At 50.4% G+C, this 20,609-nt stretch overlaps 1 protein-coding gene across 2 annotated transcripts; it reads right to left on the reverse strand.

The window, feature by feature from the left end:
* Positions 1-9,923: 9,923 nt before the first annotated feature.
* TRAPPC3 (trafficking protein particle complex subunit 3) lies at positions 9,924-18,936 on the reverse strand (the record flags this gene model as incomplete). Of its 2 annotated transcripts, XM_084242896.1 has the most annotated exons (5): positions 9,924-10,043; positions 10,475-10,657; positions 11,672-11,771; positions 12,028-12,125; positions 18,895-18,936. In XM_084242896.1, the coding sequence occupies 5 exons, from the start codon at positions 18,934-18,936 to the stop codon at positions 9,924-9,926; spliced, it is 543 nt and encodes a 180-aa protein (XP_084099022.1). The 2 variants fall into 2 exon arrangements, with proteins under 2 accessions (XP_084099022.1, XP_084099023.1); XM_084242897.1 differs by lacking the exons at positions 11,672-11,771; positions 12,028-12,125.
* Between the last annotated feature and the right edge of the window lie 1,673 nt (positions 18,937-20,609).

The raw sequence follows: 20,609 nt of genomic DNA on the forward strand, positions 1-20,609 counted from the left end.
CCGAGCTGCTCACCCTCGGGGGCTGGGAGCGAAGGGGGGCTCTTTCCCCGGAGTCTGCCAGGGCAGCTCTGGAGGGGGAAGAAAGGGGACGCCGGGGAGAAGACAGGCTCCCCCTCCCTAGCGCCGAACCCCATCCGGACCCCACCCGGGAACCCCAAGCCCCGACCCAGCCCCGGCTGTCGGACCTGCCTTAGGAAACCCCAAGCCGGGTCCTGCCCCCCCTCCGCCCCCCGCGTCCAGGCGGCCGTGCCAGCCTCCCCGCCCGTACCTGGAGGGGCGGCCGCCGGGCGCGGGCCGGGCCAGGGGGCGTCGTCGGCTCGGGCGGGCGGGCGGCGTCGGGTCCGCGCCGGCGGGTCTCGGGTAGCTCTGCCTGCGCCCCTCGCGCGGCCGAGTGGGCGGGCGCCGCGGCTGGGGAGGGGGGCGCGGGGCGGCGGGAGGGGCGCGGCGGGGCGGGCTCCACCCTCTTTCCACAGCCACGGCCAAGGCCGGCGCCCCGCCCGCCCCAGAGCGCGCCCCGCCCGGGCTCTGCCGCCTCCCTGCCACCCCGTCGGAGCCCCCGACGCTCCCCACACTCTCGTCCCCGGTTCCTCCTCACGCACCGTGTGCGGCGTCCCGCGCCCAGAGGGGGGTGCCGCGGCCCCTGCCCGCCTCAGCCGTAGTTTTAAGGGGTCCCAGACCCAGCAGCTGAGGAGGTGTGAGGTGGTCAGTGCGCGCTGGGGGGGGGGGTAAGGGAGGGAGGCGCAGCACAGGGATTGTGACCCCTAAATGAGGCGTCCACAGTAGGATTCCTGCAGCCGCCTAGGCTGAGGGGCGCAAGGCGAGGTGGCGCACGTCGGGTTCAGGGAGGTGAGCCTGTGTGCTCAGAGGCAGGGAACAGCCCGTCTTGAAGGAAGGCCTGTGGAAACTGTGCAGACTTCACCTTCAAGGACGTGGGAGCCACAGAGACTCCGGAGCAGCACCGTGAGGTGACAGGTGGTCAGACTTGTGCTGTCGTAAGAGGCCTCCTGACTTCTGCGTGGAGAAAGATGGAGACAGAGACGTGGTCAGGAGGCTGCCAGACCATCCTGGCTTATGCAGAGGTGGACAGTGGGGCTTGGAGAAAGAATCAAGCCTGAGAGGTGCTAAGGAAGTCGAATAGGCAGGGTTTCCATGTGGGGGTGAGGGGCCTGGTAGAAGGAGGTATCAAGGATAGCACCCCGGTTTCTGGTTAGGCATGGGTGGTTCAGAACTTGATTTGGACGTGCCCAGAGGGAGCGAGCCTTCAGGGCTAGAGAGTAGGAACCTGTAGTGTACAGAGGTTGCCTGATGCAGGGGTCCATGCTCAGGGAAGAGGTGCAGGGAGACTGGGGAGCCCAGGCCAGGATGTGGGGAACATGCACATGCGAAAGGCTTGTTAAAGAGGAACCACTGGGGAGGGGGGAGAAACCAGGAGACCAGTGTCTCAGAAAGCAAAGGCCAAGTGTTTCTAGAAGGCCAAGGAGGCCCCAGAATCAGGTGTCAGACAAGTCCTTTGGGACCTGTAATTAGGGGCTGGTGCTTGGGGTGGGGAGCAGGGCCAGGGGCGGCAACCGGGCTTCGGGCTTCGGAGGCCAATGCAGCAGTCACAGAGGAGGTGGTGGAGACAGTGAATGTCTTGGGGGCCGGTGGGGGGAGCATCTATTTAGATTAACTGATGTCTGGAAAGGGAAGAGGGGGGCAGTTGGTGTGTGTACTCTGAGAAGAGCTAGCCCCCAAGAAAGATGTAGGGAGGGCCCAAGCCTGCCTATCTGTGTGTCTGGGCCCACCTCCATTGCCCTCTCCCCTTCTTACTGCCTGCCTCCCACTTTGCTGTCCCCCTGCCAAGGTACACATCAGCCCCGCCACTCCTAGATGGGGCCTCTCACACCCTCGCCCACCTCTCTAGCTGGGGCCCACTCATGTCCTATCCTCAAATTAGCGGGATCGCAAGGGGTCTTTGGGTCTCACCTCCTGGCCTGAGCCAGCCCAGAGGACCTACAGGGAAGCTACACTGGGGTACTGCCAGAAGAAAGAGAGGGTGCCTGGTTGGTGGGGCACCCCCAGGACACTGGTTGAGGCGGAAAGCTGAGAGCTGGTGTGAAAGCCAGAGCTGGTGTGAAAATCAGGCTCTTGATAGGGATCAGATGGGGATTGAGTGTTCGGGTAGGGAGGAGAGGGATGGAAGCTAATAGCCCGGAGGGCAAGTTGGAAGCAAGGACTCTGGAGCTGGACTGCCTGGGTTCAAGTGCAAGCACCACCACACATCAGCTGCGTGCCCTTGAGCAAGTTACCTCACCTCCGATGCCTCAGTTTCCTCATCTGAAAAGCCCTCAAAAGCTTGTTGTAAGGATTTGATTTCATGTAAAGCACTCAGCTCTGGGTGTGAGTTGTTCTTTGAGGGGGGAAAGAGCTCAGCTGAGGGGAGCTGGTAAAGCAAGCAGACAAGTGAGGGGGTGCACTGTGGTGGGAAAGGGTCTCCTCCCCTCAGCTCCCTCCCTACCTCCAACTCCACACACACAGACACTCAAACACACTGAGTCCCCGCACCATCCACCCTGATTCTCCTGAGGCCCTCCAGCCAGGTTCTATGTGGCGGACACTGACTCCCCTTTCTCCTTAGTCCAGTGCCCTGCAGGGAGAGCTGCAACTCCTCCTTTCAACAATTTCCTCTGGGGGGTCAAGTTTGGGCCCTGACTTCTTCCTGTGGTCCCTGGCATTCGCTGGACACCTCCCAGGTGGGCCTCAGCTACCCATCCCCCAGTAGAGACCAAGGGCCATCTTGCCATGGCCTTGCAGCTGCCTCCTCCTCCCCCAGCTCTTTGCAAAGCAAAATTCAAGGCAGGAAAAAAGTGTCTGGGAGCTAGAGGTTGCAACATTGCACTCTCCCTCCAAGGCTCACCTCCTGCTAGGCCAGGCTCCCCATCCCACCTGGTAGGGACTTCCTTCTTTGGTCTGTGTCTGGTGGCATCTGGGTATCAGTGGGTCAGCAATGCTTGAAGCCGCTTGCTGTGTGATCTTGGGCAAGTCACTGCCCCCTCTCTGAGCTTCGATTCCTTCAGTCACAAGAATCAGAAGCAGGTCAGAGAGGACTCAAGGACTGTTTCAGGCCTGACCAGGAGTAGCAAATGGGTGGCTAAACTGAACCAGACAAGGCATGTAACCTGCTGGGTGCAGCCCCTTGGCAGAGTCGCTGCTGGCACCCGCCTGGTGGTTCAGAACGTGGGCTGAGGAATCAAGCCGTTCTGGGTTTGGATCCCAGTTTTGCCTCTCTGTGATTGTGGGCAAGTGACCTCATTTCTCGAGACCTCAAATTCTTCCTCTTTAAGAGGGGAATGAGGATAGCGCCTAATGACAAGGCTAAGCCTTGCAGGGCTCTCATTCTCTGCCACACACGATTCCCAGCACTTGCTGGGGATTAACTAACTACAACAATCCTTTGAGGTTGGTGTTACTATTGTCCCCACTTTGTAGATGGAAACCTGAATCAGTTAACTGATTCACCCTCTGTAGGTCCTAGAGCTAGGAAGTGGGTGAGCTGGGAACTGACTTCAAGCCAGTCTCCCTCTTTCCCGTGGTACCATAGGGCTTCATAGAAGAGATAGTGATGTTGGGCCTCCCCTGGTGGCGCAGTGGTCGAGCGCTGGGCTGCGGAAGCTGCCCGCAGCCTCTGCAGGGACCAGGGAGGGTCCCACATGGCGCGACAGACCTCTCCTGCCGCGCCCACTATTCCCCTCAGTAGTGTATTTCGTCAGTCTGCCTGTTCTGTTCCCAGCTCTGGTTCTGGTGAATTCTCTCACCCTCCCGTGCTTGACTGTACCCAGTACTTGTATAAATAAATAAATAAATCTTTAAAAAAAAAAAAGAGAGAGATGGTGATGTTAAAGCCTTAACACAAGCCAGGCACTTAGTAGTGAGTCAGTATATTAGTGATCATTATTGTTGTCAACATGATTCTCTCCTTCCTTCTAAATTTCTATTTTCATTTGCCAGTAAGAACTCTCTAGGCTCTAAGCACCCCAACTTGGAGGCAGGGGAGGGCCTGGATGATGGAAGCTTCCCCTTGCTACCCCTTCCATCTGTCTGGCAAGCTGAGGGCAGGGAGGCATGTTTGTACAGATGTGTGGCCCAGGGTGTGCAAACAGTGTGGAGAGGGGCCTTGGTGCTTCTCTGCCCCTCCACCCCCACTGCCGACTTTCCACACCCGGTGGAGGACCAGACTCGTAGCTATGCAAGTCCTAGGAAGCCCGTCCCTCTGTCTAGCCCTCCCTCCTGCTATTCAGTTGCCAGAGATCTCTCCTGAGGACTAGGAAATGAAGACCCCTCTTGCGGCGCCCTCCATTCTCCTTGCTTCCACCCCAGGAGTATTCTCAGCCCCATCCTCAAAAATCCCAGTAATGCAGTGAAAATTGAAGTTACCTTAAATATTCTAATCTTATAACAATTTTGCTTTAATCATCATCTAAATGTGACCACATGTGTCCAGACCACCCAGTGGCCAGTCTGGTGGGACAAGAAGCTCCTAAAGGGCTGCTCTCAGGCATGGGCCCTGCTCTGGGAGGAGTGGGGTTCCCTGGGGAGCAGATGCATATCACTGGGTCCATCCCCTGCTTTCTCCTGGCCTGCCCACCCTGAGCAACCCTTCCCCTTCCTCAAGGGGCGTCTGGCCCTGCTGGGGGTCTCAGGATACTCTCTCCTAAAGACAGGCTGGGGGAGGGTGTGGATTAGAGGAGCCAGGGCAGGCTTCACAGGCACGTGCACACAGCTCCCCCCTCAGAAAGGCTGCTTTAACACTCCCCCTGGTGCTTTTGAAATTCATAGTTTTTAAAAAAGATTTATTTATTTATGCATACAAGAACTGGGGTACAGGTCAGACGTGTGGGGTGGCGGTGAGAGGATTCACCAGAGACAGAGTGGGGAACAGAACAGGCAGACTGACTGAAATACACTGCTGAGGGGAGCAGTGGGTGAGACAGGAGAGGTCTGCTGTGCCATGTGGGTAGCTCCCTGGCTGGGGATCGAACTCGTGCTGCAGTGGCTGTGGATAGCTTCATAGGTTGTCTTAACCCCTTGCGCCACCAGGGAGGCCCTGAAATTCATAATTTTTTCACTGGGGGCTCTGCATTTTCATTTTGCACTGAGCCCCATATATTATGTGGCTGGTCCTGGTGGAGGCCCCTGCACCTACACACCCTTCTATCCAGGGTCCTCACTCCACTCACAGGCTCTGTCAAAGCCCAGACAATAAACAATGAGCACCCACTTTGTGCTGAAAAGAAATACTAGATGCTTGGGGATTCAGTGATGAACAACAGACCCACCCCAATTTCTCAAAATTAACTCGCACACAGACACTCACACATAAACCCACACACAATCATTTACAAGACAGTACCCTCCTACAATCGTGTTACTCATAGCTGCCAAGTGGGGGACACTTAGCATGTGCAGGGAAATTTACATGCTTCATCTTGTTTCATCCTCAAAACAGTCAGCATGGTAGGCCTTGTTATTCCCCTTTTCCAGATGAAAAAACCGAGTCTCAGAAATCAAATCCTTTGTCTAATGTCACGTAATCGATAAGGAGCAGAGCGAGGACTTGTCTTTGTCTTTCATTTTCCTTTTAAAGATTTATTTTATTTATTCATACATACAAGAACTGGAGTGCAGACCAGAGGTGTGGGGGAGAAGGGGGTAGAGGGGTGAGAGGATTCACCAGAGACAGAGTGGGGAGCAGAACAGGTAGATCCACTGAAATACACTGCTGAGGGGAGCAGCTGGTGAGACAGGAGAGACATGCTGCGCCATGTGGGTATCTCCCTGGTCCAAGGATCAAACCCATGCAGCAGTGGCTGGCAATAGCTTGACAGTGCTGAGACTTTAACCCCTGTGCCACCAGGGATGCCCTGTCTTTCATTTTCAACCTGTCCTCTGCACCCCCTATACACACATTGTATTCAGCCACTTTCTGGTGGACAGAAGCTCCCACCTCCAGGTACCCAGACCCTATCATAGGCCTGTGATCATCACTGAATCCCCTTTGTTAAATGAAAGAACTCACATCCAGACACACTCCCCAAAGGACCCAAAGAAAAATACACTGAAACACAAAAACACACATCTGTAACACATGATGTACTGGATAAGAGCCCGGTGTCTGATCCTGGATGATTTGGGTTCAAGTCCTGACTCTACAATATATTAGCTGAAGATCTCAGTGTTTTCATCCACAAAATGGGAATGGTGATAAGGTTGCTGTGTCAAAGGAGAAATACATGCCAAGTGCTGAGACTGGCACTGGCATATAATCACTCTTCACAAGTATCAGCTGTTGCCATGAACACATTTGTCGACACTCACACACATGGCATCGCACCCATCGCGTTGTGCTCCCAGCCCCCCTCTAGTCTAGCTCAGTGCTAGATGCTCTCAGGCTGACAGTTCAGGCCCCCAGGACCAGGAGGGAAAAGCAGCTGCTTCTCTTGGTCTCCTCTGGATGGCTCAGGGTGTGTTAGCGAGCAGGTTGCTGTTCTTCACCAGCAGAGACTTACATGCTTCATCTTGTTTCATCCTCAAAACAGTCAGCAAGGTAGGCCTTATTATCCCCCTTTTCCAGATGAAAAAACCAAGTCTCAGAAATCAAATCCTTTGTCTAATGTCACGTAATCTGGGTCCCTCAGAGACTTCCTGGAGGAGGCCTCCACCGAAGCCTATTAAAGGAGGGTGGCTCCTCTCTGCCACTCTTCCTCATAACACCCCCAACCTCCTGTGGAAGCCCTTTCCCGACCCCCTTCGCCACAGTAGACACTTTCCTCTCCTCCTGCCAGAAGCGTAAATTGCCCCCAGGAATGCACTGCGTCCCACAGCTCCTCTGGCAGTGGCCAGCCGCAGTCCTGGGGTCAGGCCTGGCCCTACATCAAAGGCTGGAGATCGGTAACAGCCACAGCGAGGCTCCTAGCCTGCCACCACTTTCCCTCCCCTCCCTCCACTTCCCCTCCCCTCCCACCGGCCCTTTGGCTTCCAGGGAACAGCACATGGTAGCACTTAAGCTCCTGAGGAGGGAGGATGCTTTTCCTAACCAACCCCCCCCCCCCCAATCCACAATGAACTACTTGTTAGGAGACTGTTTTAATTTTACTTAATGCAATTTCTTCTTCTAGGCCTCGGCTGCCACTTCCTTGGAGTACAAAGACAGGTAAGGGAGGCCAAACCACCAGGGAAGGTGTAACCTGAATACAGAAACATCACTGGTGTTGGGGGCCTGTGCTAGACTCTTACATCAGGGAAACTGGCTGGTGCTCTGGTCTCCACTCAGGAAGTTTGTGGGGTAGAGGGGGTGGGGTTGGTTAAGGGAAGGCTCAGAGCTAGCATGTCGAACTCAGGAGGCCAGCTTGAGAGCCTGGGGTTCAGCTTCACCACTGTTCTTTCTAAGGCCCCGGCTTTGGTGGGCAGGCCCTCAGTCAGGAGCCTTGTGAGCTTTGCTTTCCGGGTCCATGGGGAAGATTGAGGAAAAGGGCACTTCCAGGCTCTGATTTTGCTCCATCAGGTGCATCTTCTAGCAAATTCTGAAAACCAGGGGTCCCATGGCCACACTCTGGGATAGCACAGTGATGATCTGGAGACCCCTGGTGGCCAGAGGCTGCAGAGGGAGGATTTTTCTTAAAGCTTTGTCCGGGCCTTTAAGTCCAGAGGCCACCCCCTTGGACTCCTCAGGCCAGCCCAACCCTGCTCCAGCCCTTTGGGAACCTTCCTCATCAGTCAGTCCCTCCCATTATAGCCAAGCAAAATTGCCCCTCTTGCTGGAAGGAGGTGCCAGTACATCAAGGAGAAAGGGAATGGCCTAGCTGGGGGCCGTCTCTGGAAAACAGAGGGATATGTAACATATAACCAGTTATGCAGAAGCAAGCTTGCAGGGGCTTGTATATTTGGTTCACTTGGGAGAGATGATGACGCCATGTCGCACAAAGCTTTATAGTCCTTGGTCTTTTTTCCTCCTTCCCTGGGCCCCAGGGTGCACATCACACAACTAACTGTGGGGCCGTAATGGGAAGCCACCAAGGAGGCTTTGTTTCCACCACTTGCCAACCCTGTAAAGTTGCACAAGTTTAACTCTGGGAAAGGAAATTTCCAAAACCTCACACCATGCAAAAGTCTGCAGGGAAGTTGTTTGTGGCACCAAAGGAGAGGAAGTGTGAGGATCCCCTGGAGAAGGGACAGGTAGTGAACTCACTTCCTAGCTGGGTGCAGACATCCCACAAAGCTTTCCACATCTGGGCCCCACCATCCGTCCCCTTCATCTCTCCTCCATGCAGTCTAACTGGTGTGACCAGACCCAGTCCTATACTGGGTGGGTGCTGACACAGATGACCAAACTGGGGTGTGTGTCCTGGGCCCCAAATTGTACCTGGAGGGAGAGGTAAAGAGGCTTGGAGGATGGGATCCCAGAGGAGCATGCGCCTCCCTATACTAGGGACACAGAAGTGGACTTTCCCCCTCAGTGGTCTAACCCAGCTGGAAGAGGAAGGTCCTGTGCAAACTGCAGCCTACTAGTGCCAGAACCCCAGTCCCACCACGTGTAACCAAGTCAGAGTTTGAGCACAATGCATAAAACATCTCCCCTCGTTCAGCATGTGTGCTAACCTCGGAGGCCTGGAGTCCCTGAATATCTGTCCTCAAGAAACAGTGCCACCAAGTATGGCCTGACCACCTCTGATCCCTCCCTTTAAAAGATATCCTGAGCTCCACAAGGCTGAGAGAGGGAGCCCTGAGCCTGCAACCACCCCTCTTCGTGCCCCCGGCCCCCTCAGTGCTAACCAGCCATTAACAGAGTATCTCTAAGAACATGGGCTCTGCAGTTTGGCTGGGCCTTTGAACCCTAGTTTCCCCACTTACTAGCTATATGATCTTGGGTAACTCGTGGCCTCTCCTCTGAAAATGGAATCACTGTGAATTAGCTAATGCATACAAAGTGACAACTACAATGCTATGTGATAAATACTCAATTAATGGTACCTCACATGAGGGTTTACATGGTTTTTCTAGTCACATTTAGTGCCCAAGAGTCCAAGATAGTCCATTTTATGTACGTCTGGGATAACAGTCTGACTTCTAGGTGTTTCTATAGATAATAGACCCAACAATGACCCTGATGGGCCTGCATCTGCGCCCAGGTTTCCCAGGTTCTCCAGTCTGTGGGGAGAAGTCATCCCTACACCAAGTAAAATCAAGGCAGGACCCAGGGGCTTAGCCAATCTCTTTACCCAATTATAACAAAATTCCCAGGGCTGAGCAAAAAGAAAACAAGACATGATTGGGATTTCATTCAAGAATCTGTCTTTATTGAAGAACTTGTAAGAAAAAAGGATGGACCCTCTGTAAAAAGAGGAGATGTTGCCTCCTAACAGCAGGGAGGCATGAGATCTGGGTGGCTTCCCAGAAGTCAGTGTTTCCCGCACGACTGGCTCCCCTTTCCTGGCAAGCTCTGGAGTATGTCACACTGCAGCTAGCAACACCACCCACCCCCGCCAGCTCTCCTCCCCCAGCCCACAACCCTGGCTTCCTAGAGTCATTTACGAACGGCTGTCTGAAGGCCCAGGAGTAGACTGCCGCGTAATGGGTCAGAGTGGGCTTTGCTTTGGAAAATTCAAACAGGAATGTAAAATGGCTTGAGCTCTTTCTAGTCCAACCAAGGATGACTACATCCTTGAAGAAAAAGGGAGCAAAGAATTTCCCTCCTGAATATGCACACTTGTGGAGCAAATAGACTCTATCAATCTGCTCTTTATTAGCATGGAGAATGGAAACAAGGTTAGAAGAATATATAACACCCGTGTTATAAAGAGTCACTGAGTTCTAGAGGACAGAGGGAGCAATGAGGCCTTCTGATTCCAACAAGTGCCCCTGCTGGCTGCCCGCAGACCTGGGGCTGGTCATTCCTCTCCAGCAGGGAGATTGTCCTCAATCCTCCTGATGAATCTCATCCGGATTTCTGTCACACCATCTCCTTTCAGGGTGTCCTGGACAAACTTGGCCTCCACAGCCATCTGGACCTGGGGGACAGTGGGAAAATAAAGGGGCAGCTGCCTACCCACAACTTCTAGGGAACTACTGCAGAGGGGCTACCCACAGTAGCCCAAAAAGGGGGGCTGGTTTCCCACAAGGACAAGATTGCCCAGTTCTACTGTTCCCTTGCCAAAGACAGTGGCCCACACCCACAAGGAGAAACAGCAAAAAACCCCATGAATGAGACCGTCACCAATAAGCCAATCTGGGAATGGTGATCCTGGGCTTTTGGGGGTTGGCAGCATCACCTCCCAGCCTCGTGGGGAGCATGTCACCATGCAGAGACATCCAACCAGCCAGGGAGCAAAGCACTGGGGCAAGCCAAAGGCTCTCCTTTTCTCTCTCATTCATTCACTCAGACATTTATCAAGCCCCAACTAGATTTCAGGTGTCCCAAAGAGTAAAGAGCTGTACTCACCATCTCCAAGGCTCCCCGCAACACCCCACACAAGAGATTGGAATAAATAAGGGATGAGTGGTTATCAGGAAGTTCCACAAAGTCCACCAAGGGGTTATTTTCCAAAATGAGGGAGAATTCATCACCAGCGGGGCTCCAATTGGTGATACTCGGAGTGATGCCCAAGTACATCTTGAACGCCACCTGTCAGGGGACACACACCAGCACTATGGAGAGGAGCAGTTGGGGCTGGACGACAGGGAAGGTGATGGGACTGGCCAGGGAAACTCAGTGGCTCAGGAACAAAACTGTGGCCTCTACAGAACACTGAAGTGTTAGGTATTCGAGGCAAAAAAGGAGAAGCATCTTCCCCTTCAAGCATCACATTAATACAGTTAAGCTCCACTTGCTGACCACCTTCTCGATGGAAGGGAGCACTAATCTTTTGATGGGTGGCTGCCCTAATCCAGCATTTGAGTGAAGAAAGGCTCTAGCCACGTCCCTGTCCTCTCTCTGTGCTACCTGAACCCTTCTTGAAAGTGAACACAGCACACAGGGGCAGAATTACTCTCAAGACATCTTCTACCAACCCTCTCTAGGACCTGGGCATGTCCAGCAGGCTCTATAACAGACAGAATCAACCTGCAGGCAATTGATTCCACAAAGCCATGGTGTTTCATCATTAGTACTACAGGATGTAATACTAACGTTAGGAACAGCAGTTACTACACACACACTATGTTAACTGCATTAATTTTACCTAAATACTCATATTCATTATTTCATTTATTCCTTACAACCCTGTGAGGTAGCTCTTTTTTTTTCTTTTTTTCATCTTAAAGATGAGGTAACTGGTAATTTAAAAGGATAAAAGTAACTTACCTAAGAACTAGTAAGTATTGGAGCCAGAATTTGAAAGCAGGCTTGTCTGAGTCCAAAGCCTATATTCTTAGCCCATGTTACTCTGCTACATCTTCACCATGAAGGGGATCTGGCTTTGCTTTCAGTGAGGCTTTAATCCAAAGGGATGCTCTTAACCACTCTTCCTTCTTTCATACTCTGTGCTATTCCCAAACTACCAGGAAGGCTTCTTTGGCCCAAAGAGCTGCCTACTTAGCCATCTGGAATACTAGGAGCCTCTCTAAGGGAGATGGAGAGTGGTAAGCAGCGCCTCCCAACGATAATCCTTCAGCGCGGCCAGGGGCCCAGGATAATGACCTTGGCGATGACATCTGCAGTTTCCCGAAAGTCGTGGCACCTCCCAACATTTGACCGTGCCAAGAAATCTTCTATCAGTCGGACTCCAATGTTATAGCCCCTGGAAAGGACAAGAAAACAGACTATATAATAGCATCTGAATGTCCCATGTCTGAACATAAGGCTGAACATAAGGCTATTGGTAGTAAAGGGAAAATGGAGATAATCCCAAAACATTCCAATAAATGAGCTCAGTGCAAATTTTACCCAAATATTGGTTATGAGAAAGGGGACCCTGTTCTGGCTCTACAGGACCATGTAGATTCACTGTGCTAGGAAGCCCTCCTCTTATTTCTCCCACCGAGACTCTCACTCACATTTTGTCCAGCTGTTTATTCACATCTTCATCATTTTCATAGTCTTTGCACAGCTGAGTGACCAGAGCACCATAGGTCAGTGTGAAGAGCTCAGAGCTCTACAAGAGATTCAAAAGGCAGTCAGGATCAAAACCCACAAAAGAGAAAGTCTGGTGAGAGTCTGGATGGGACTTGATGCAACTGTCGGGATTCAAAGGAAAGTCACCTGAGTCTTGTGGGAAAGATCATTATTCCCTGTGGAGTGGCCACAGGATGTGGCTGCCCAGGGTCAACATGGCTCCGCTGCAGCCAAATCCACTCGGAAAACCAGATCCTGTAAAAGGCACCCTGTGTACCAAGCAGTCACTCTTCCAACACAGCAACAGCAGGTGGGCTTCTGCCAGCCCCTTAGGACCCCACCACAGCTGCCACGCCTAAGCTCAGGTCACAGAATCTGGCATGAGAGTGATAACTGTTCCCCAGACACTAGGAAGGACAAAGAAGATGCTTACAAATCAGCCTCTGTGAGGCGTGACCATACATGCCTTAGCATGTATGGAGTGTCCTGCCGTGCAGTTAAAGCGCACTACCCTGGGCAGCACAGGACCTTCACCGGTTCAGAGGGAAGAAGTCACCAGCATTGGAAAAAATAATGTTCCTCTTCACACACAGCTAACGTGTTCCCTGGAAAGAGAATAACTGACAAAAATACAACCTTTTATGTTCTGGGAACACAATATTGACCTGGACTGGTTTCTACTTCAAACGCACCTAAAGTCACAGAAACTCTCAGATAAACAATCCTGTCACCTATTTACCAAGAAACAGCTGAGGAAGGTGTAAAGAATGGCAAATACCAAGACTGCAGATGAAAGCAGCAGGTAAGGGGAAGGCATGAGAGTTAAGCAAATTGAGAAATATGAACAGCACATTTGGATAACGGACCTGCACAGAAATATGGTGGAAAAATCAAGACTGCCACCAAACCACTCCCTTCTTAATGGGCCCCTCCCATTGTCAACTGGGGCAGAGCACCCTTCTGTCTTCAAGTCTTCCACGGAAGAAGAGCCAAGTAATGCCAAGGACCCAGGCTCTCAGGACCCAATGTTCCCTCCTAATCACCATGGTAATGCCCTTTGTTTACATACCACATTCTACTTTTTTAAAAGATTTATTTATTTATTTATTTATTTTAGAGATTTATTTATTTATTTATACAAGCACTGGGTACAGTCGGAAGCATGGGAGGGTGAAAGAATTCACCAGAACCAGAGCAGGGAGCAGCGCAGGCAGAAGGACCGAAGTACACTGCTGAGGGGAGCAGCAGGCGGCAGGGGAGGTCTGCGCGCCATGTGGGACCCTCCTCCAGTGGCCGGGGAGCAGCCGGGGATCGAACCGGTGCTGCAGAGGCTGCGGGCAGCTTCACAACCCAGCGCTCAACCGCTGCACCACTGGAGAGGCCCAGATTTATTTATTTTTATACAAGAGCTGGGGTACAGGCCAGAGAAGCGGGAGGGTGAGAAGATTCACCAAATACAGAGTGGGAAGCGGAACAGGCAGGCGACCAAAATACACTGTTATGGGGAGCAGCAGGCATGACAGGAGAGGTTTGCCGCGCCATGTGGGACTCTCCCTCGCTGGCCGGGAATCGAACTGGCACTGCAGAGGCTGCGGACAGCTTCACCCACTGCGCCACCGGGAAGGCCTACCACATTCCATTTTTTAGCTCATTTTTTAGCCCACCCTAAGGCAGAAAAGGCAGAATTAATCCCATTTTAGAGATGAGGAAACAGACTGGAAATGGTTATGTGACTTGCCTAAGGATAAAGCTGATTATTAACAAAAGTAATTTGGGGAACAAAAACCAAGAGTTTCTTAGTTAATAGCCATTCTACCCAGTGTTACCCACAGCTGCAATATTAATAAGCCCCCTTAAAAAAAAAAATAACTCAGCTGCTCTAGGGAGTCAAAGAGAATCAGTTTTGGAATCAGAAAGCGCTTTGAACTCAACTAAAACAATCAGATCAGGTGTCTCCAAGAGACCATTTACCAAATATAGCAATTAAAGGAAGCTATTAAGGAGGAGAATGATTTTTCAGTAAAGTTAAGGGTTGGCAATAGAATGGCTTGGGCATGAATGAATGGAGACAATCCAGCAGTTACCAGTCCATAGTGTTGGCACCACTGCATTAAGTCAGGAGTTTTCCTTCCATTATTAATGAGCCTTTAGAAGTAGAGTCCAAGAGCCTCAGCCCACCATGATGCCAAGTTAACAGCGTATTATGTTACCAAACACCTTATACATGCAGTAGCCCCCAAGTTACCAAGAAGAAAACTAAAGGTCCTAGAAAGATCTGTCCATGGCCACAGAATCCGTATGTCTGGGATCTGGGAATGGGATCCCTAACCCAGTCTCTCCACACCACTCTTAATTTGCAAGTCTGATTCCATCTTCAATTTTGAATCCAGTTTATTTGTAACAAGGAGCAGTCCAAATATATAACTATCCTGGGAGCTGGGGTGGAACCTATAGGTTCCTGCTAAAGTTTTCTTACTTTAAAAATAGGAACGGTATGGTAAAAAAAAAAATCATTCATTCAACATTTACTATGTACCAGGGACTATCTTATTAGAGGGAGACAGAAAATAAATGGAATAAATAAAATATATGGTTTGCCAGATGGTGGAAAATACTATGAAGAAAACTAAGCACCATAAAAGACTTAGGGAGTATAATGTTCATGTGTATGGAGTGGGCAGTCAATTTTAAATAGGGTAGTCAGAGATGGCCTCATTAAAATGCTATTTGTGTAACAACCTGAGGGAAGTTCAGGGTAAGCCATTAAGATATCTGCATGAAAAAAATCTAGGCAGCAAACACTAGATGGAAGTGTATTATCTGTCATGTTTGAGAAACAGCTAGAAACCAGCATGATGAGAGAGGAGTGGACAAAGGAGAGAACAGAAGAGGAAGTCAGGGCCTCCCTGGTGGCACAAGGGTTTAAGACGCAACCTATGAAGCTATCTGCAACCACTATAGCATGAGTTCGATCCCCAGTCGAACAGGGAGCAACCCACATGGCGCAGCAGACCTCTCCTGATTTGCCTGCTGCTCCCCTCAGCAGTGTATTTCAGTTAATGTGCCTGTTCTGTTCCCCCACTCTGTTTCTGGTGAATCCTTTCACCCTCACATTTCTGGCCTGTACCCCAGTTCTTGTATGCATAAATAAATAAATCTTTAAGAAAAAAAAGAAGAGGAAGTCAGAGAAGTCTGAATACCTGGGTTTCCTGTTCTTTTGCTTCTTTACCATGACACCCTTAAAGGTCAGCTAATTCAGCTAGTCCAGTTGCCACACAACAGAAACATGACTGCTTTAACCATATTTAAATTATTTATAATTGTCATCAACACTTATAAAACTTTCAAAATGTCTTCACAGATAATTTCTCATTGATCCTTTTAACAACCATAAGAAGTTAGCAAAACAAACATTAATTGTCCCCATTTTACAGGCAACAGATTAAAAAGTCTTCTTTCTTAAAGTCACGTGTTCCTAAACCATTGCTTAATCTCCCCAAACACCAGGTTCCCATCTACACAATATAACAAAGATGACATATTATCTGGCCTTCAGGATTACCAGAAGATTCCACTCAGAAAACGTTACATTTATTCTTTTTTTTAAGATTTATTTTTATTTATTTATGCATACAAGAACTGGGGTGTAGGCTATAGGTGGGGGGAGGGGGCAAGAGGATTCACGGAAGATGGATTGGGGAGCAGAACAGGCAGACTGACTGAAATACACTGCTGAGGGGAGCAGTGGGTGAGACAGGAGATATCTGCTGCACCACATGGGTCAGCAGCCTGGCTAGGGATTGAACCCATGCTGCTGTGGCTGGCGATTGCTTAACAGTGCTGAGACTTTAACCCCTGTGCTGTTCTGCAGACCAAGAGACCACAGTTTCATACCGCAGAGCCAATGTGATTTCTAAGTACTTTAGGCACAACGTAAGCAGAGTAAGTCAAACCAAGCCCTACACTCAGGTGAGCTACTGCACTGATGGTTTTCAGAAGGCTTTCAATTAGTGCCACAAACAAAAATCAAATCTCTTTCAGTGGGCTGATCCTGGAGTCAATGCTTCAAGAGTCACACTATTTGTCAATGCCGAGTTATCCAGGGTGACTGTCCTCCAGAAGTTCAGGAAGGGATGTCAGCAACAGGATTAAGTCCAGCCCTCTCTTATTCCCTAGCCTCCTGTCATGGAGACTGTGTACTGCTACTAAGTAATAACTCACTTGGACTCTGGAGAACTGAGCCACTGGGATTAGATAACTAGCAACACAACTAAAGGACAAGTCTAATTATCCGTGGGATTCAAGAACCAGCACTATACAGACACACAAACGCTAATTCTTTTACTAACAAGGGTGCTGCTGACATTTACTTGTGTCAACTCTGTTCTTAAGTGCATTGTCACACTGCTAGTTTTATATGCATTACTTCACTCTTCTGATAAAAATCTTTATTACCTTTTTAAATTAATTTTTTAAGGATGGAGAAACCGATGCTTAGGACAATGAAGAAACTTGCCCGAGGTCACACAGTAAGTAGGCAATGAAGCCAAGACTCAATCCCAGACAATACTACTCCCCTGTGTGTTGGCATTTTTTTGTCCCTCTCATAGAGTAAGGTACTTCTCAAGGACTTCATCTCTGCATTTCCCACAGCACCAAGCACACAGCTTTCATATAGTTGGAAATATGCTACAGGAATGGGCTGTCTGCACAGACTAAAAGCAGAGATCAGGTAACTTGAGCATATTAACCATTTAAGTCTTGGAAGATTTTATGTAGGAACACTGCAATTCGCAGAAGGTTGGGCTGATTGGGAAGAGGGCTGCAAGAGGCATAGAGTCACCAGAGAGGACAGAAGCAGGTCAAAACCAGGTGGCCACAAAGATCATGTGACAAGCCCCAATTAGCCACCAGTATTTGAATGAGCGGAACCACCAAGTATTTGTGTCACTCATTCAATAAATAAAAATTGCCAAGTGCTAGGCATTATTTCAGATGCTACGAATGGAACAGTGATCAAAACAAATCCCTATTTTTGTGGAGTTGACACTTTCATGAGAGAGACTGAAAATAAGTAAATATGTAATTTGTAATAAAACATTCAAAATGAAATAGTGCTATTAAAAAAAGTGCTAAAAAGAGAAAAAACAGTAAGAGAAACTAATTAGCAGGTGGTCAGAGAAGGCCTCTCTGAGGAGGTGACATCTGAGTCAAGTGTGAATGAAATAAGGAGTAACTAGGTGACTCTATGGGGGCAGGCAATTCCAAGCAGAGAACACAGCATTACAAAAGCCTTAGCAGGAGTGTGCACCCATCCTAGCTCCCTCACTTGATCAAAGCTGAGTGAATACTGGGGTGGAGCCCACGGGTTCATGCTAAAGTGGTATTGAAGATTTCAATATTGATTTCAGGTAAAAAATGTACAAAACAAGAGCAAGATATGAAAACAAAGCAGGAAGACCTTTCGTATATTCTCATATCTTAGGAAGAGGAAACAAACATTTACCATGTCCCATGCATTTTAGTTACCTCATTTAATCCGTCTTATACATAAGGTAACTGAAGATCCATTGAATAAGGCAGAATTCCAACTTATGTCCATGTGTCCCCCCCATGACACTCTTTCATAGCAAAATATTTTTTTCTTCCTGTAAGCTGCAAAACAGGAATTCTTAACCTGTGATCCATGGCATATTTTCAGGGAGACCACAGGTTCCCCCCCAACCACCAATTATAATAAAGGATCTGTGTCCATTTAATATTTCTGGGGAGGTGATTCATACCTATCATCAGCTTCTGAAAAGGGCCCGAGAGAAAAAAAAGTTAAGTACTACTATGGAGTCACAGGGACTCCTGCAGCCCATTTTCAATTGCTATTTTGGTGTAAGAGGGAAATTTAATCATTCCCTCTACAGCCAAATGTCAACAAAGAGCCCTAATAGGCCCCGCATGCAACACTGGATACTCAGTTTTTAAATCAGCAAACAAAGATAGCAGGAGCAAATTTGGAGGAGGTAAGAATATGCCTAATAAAAGGAAAACGTGTTCCTTTTTACGCCCCTTAGTTTGGAGAAAAACGTCATCGACTTACTTCCCAGACCCAGACACCATGTGCAGCTACCGATATATGACTACAGGGTGTCTCACTATTTCCAGACAAGAAGAAAGACCTTGCCTCACCAGTGGGACCCCAGTTATTGCCAACTCCAGCCCACCCCTTACTCCACTGAATATAAAGTTCCCTTCTGGCAAGACCAGTATTTGAGCATCTCTTACAACGCCCACGATACAGTGTGAGACAACAGGGCCTTCGGAGTGGGGGACACATGGGTTCAAATCCTAACTCTTCCTAGCCATAAATTTGGGCAAGTTACATAATCCCTTAACTGTAAAATGGCGACAGCATCATCCCCCTGAATTACTTGGAGGATTAAATTAGATAATGTGCCTTAAGTGCTTGGCCCAGTGCCTAACATGTAGTAAGAGAGCCACAGTGGTTGTTACTGTTATTACTGTCGTCGTTATTGTTGATCAGGCACCCCACAGCCAGGCTCGGGATAGGGGTCTCTGAGCTACTGCAGAGGCCCCCCAACCTAAGGCAGGCCCCGGCCCGCCCTCCGGAGTGATTCTCCCGTCTCGACCCACAGAGCAGCCTCCTCGTTCCCTCCAGCGGACCCAACCCCCCACGCCCACCCACCGCAACGCTCGGGCCCGCCCTTCCCCAGGCGCGCCTCCGGCCCCGCACCCGGCCCCTTCCCCAGTGTGTCTCCATTCCGGCCCGCCCGCCGAGATCACCTGCTCCCAGTTACCATTTTTTTGCTTTCAGTGCCACGGTTCGCCTGTCTCGACATGGTGCCGGCCGCCCCAGCCCACCTCGCCTCAGGCCCACTCCGCGACCCTTTCTGATACCGCTCGTCCCAGCCGCAGCCCCTTAGCCTTTGGGATTGACGGACACCGACTCACCGCGCCTGCGCGGCCTGCCGCGGGGCACCACGGGACTCGTGGTTCCACCGACGAGAGTAATTCCCGCCCAATAAACGTCGGACTACAAAACCCAACAGCCCCGTGGGCAGCTCCGCCCCTTAAGGCAACTGGACTACGACTCCCGGAATGCTCCGCGCGCCACAGATTCGTAAAGTCTGGCTCGGCCTTAGGCTACATTCGTGCCGCTAGGTGGCGGCCGTAGCTTGCGGTAAATCCTGTGTCACCCACGCACTTCCCTCCCCCCTCCACCTCCCCACGCCCATCCCCACTGAGATGCTCTGCAAATTCCTCTCTCGCTGGGTTGGTAATGGAAAGTCCCTCTTTCGAACTAGCTTCTTCCCCTATTGGTGCAGTTCAGAGCCGAAGCTCCCAGGATGTTCCGGGAAATTAGCAATGGCCCATATGCAGATTTGGCTTCATCTTTAAAATATTTAATGACTACTGTGTGCCAAGTATTTGGCTAGTGGTACTCTCTTCAAACTGCCATCTGTCCCCAAACCCCAAAGGCAACCAGTACCTGCATTCTGTGCCTGCAACCGTGGCCTCATGATGGAATATCCAGTGTCTTAGATAAAATTCAGCTTGCTTTCCCCCCTCTCCACTAAAACTACACTGCTCGGTTTCCAGAAAAAAGAAAGATCACCAGATTTGGTGGCAAAGAGTCCTGGGTTTTTAATCCCAACTTTGCCGTTTTGGGCAAATTGCACCATCTCTCCCAGTTGTTGTGAAGATTAGATGTATGGGTAGAACCTGGGGACAAAGGAAATGTGTATTCCTCTTCTTCCAGCTGCTCTCTAAAAACATAACCCAAAAAACAGGCCCCAGAAACACCAGGGAAATGTGCTGGCCACACCCTTGACTCTCACCAAGGGGAAGTCCTATGGTCCTAACCATAGTTCTTTGGTTTCAGCTTCAGCCATCCCTCTCAGACTGGTCAGTTCTGAGGGGGCCAGGTTTGGAGTCTCCTTGCTTAGGCCTGTAGCCTGAATGTAGCAGCTGCATTCTAGCCCCCAGCCTTCACCATGACAACAAGCCTACCCAGCTGTGAGCCAGCCAGGCTGGAGAAGGCTGGGGGGGGCCTATGCAGCTCAGGCTGAACCAGTGCCCAAGATTCTCCCCCGCCCCAATCTCTCCCTCAGGGTGAAGGACTAATCATTATTATACCCTTCTCCTGGTGGCACAGACATTCTGGGGCCTCCTTAGAGGTAGTGACCTTTGACTCTCCTTCCTGTGTCATTGCCTTGGTGAAGTATTCTGGGAAGGAACTTGAGGGTAGTTTGGGAGGGGGGCAGGAAGCAGGAGTGGGCTAGCCCCTGCAGGCCAGCACAGCCAGAGAAGAGCCTTCTGCATTCCCAGGAGAGAGGACAGCTGAGGTGAAAGCTGCAGTTGGCTGGCCTGTCTGTCGGTCTGGGCTCCTCCCTGCCGGCTGCCCTTGGCTGCCCACAGAAACCTGAGTCACAGTCACAGCCAGCGCCGACCCCACCCAGCCTGCTGTCATTCAGGCTGCTCTGGAGCCTGGAGGAGGAGTCTCTCCTGTCAG

This window comes from Talpa europaea (genome assembly GCF_964194135.1).
Source record: "Talpa europaea genome assembly, chromosome: 9".
NCBI lineage: Eukaryota > Metazoa > Chordata > Mammalia > Eulipotyphla > Talpidae > Talpa > Talpa europaea.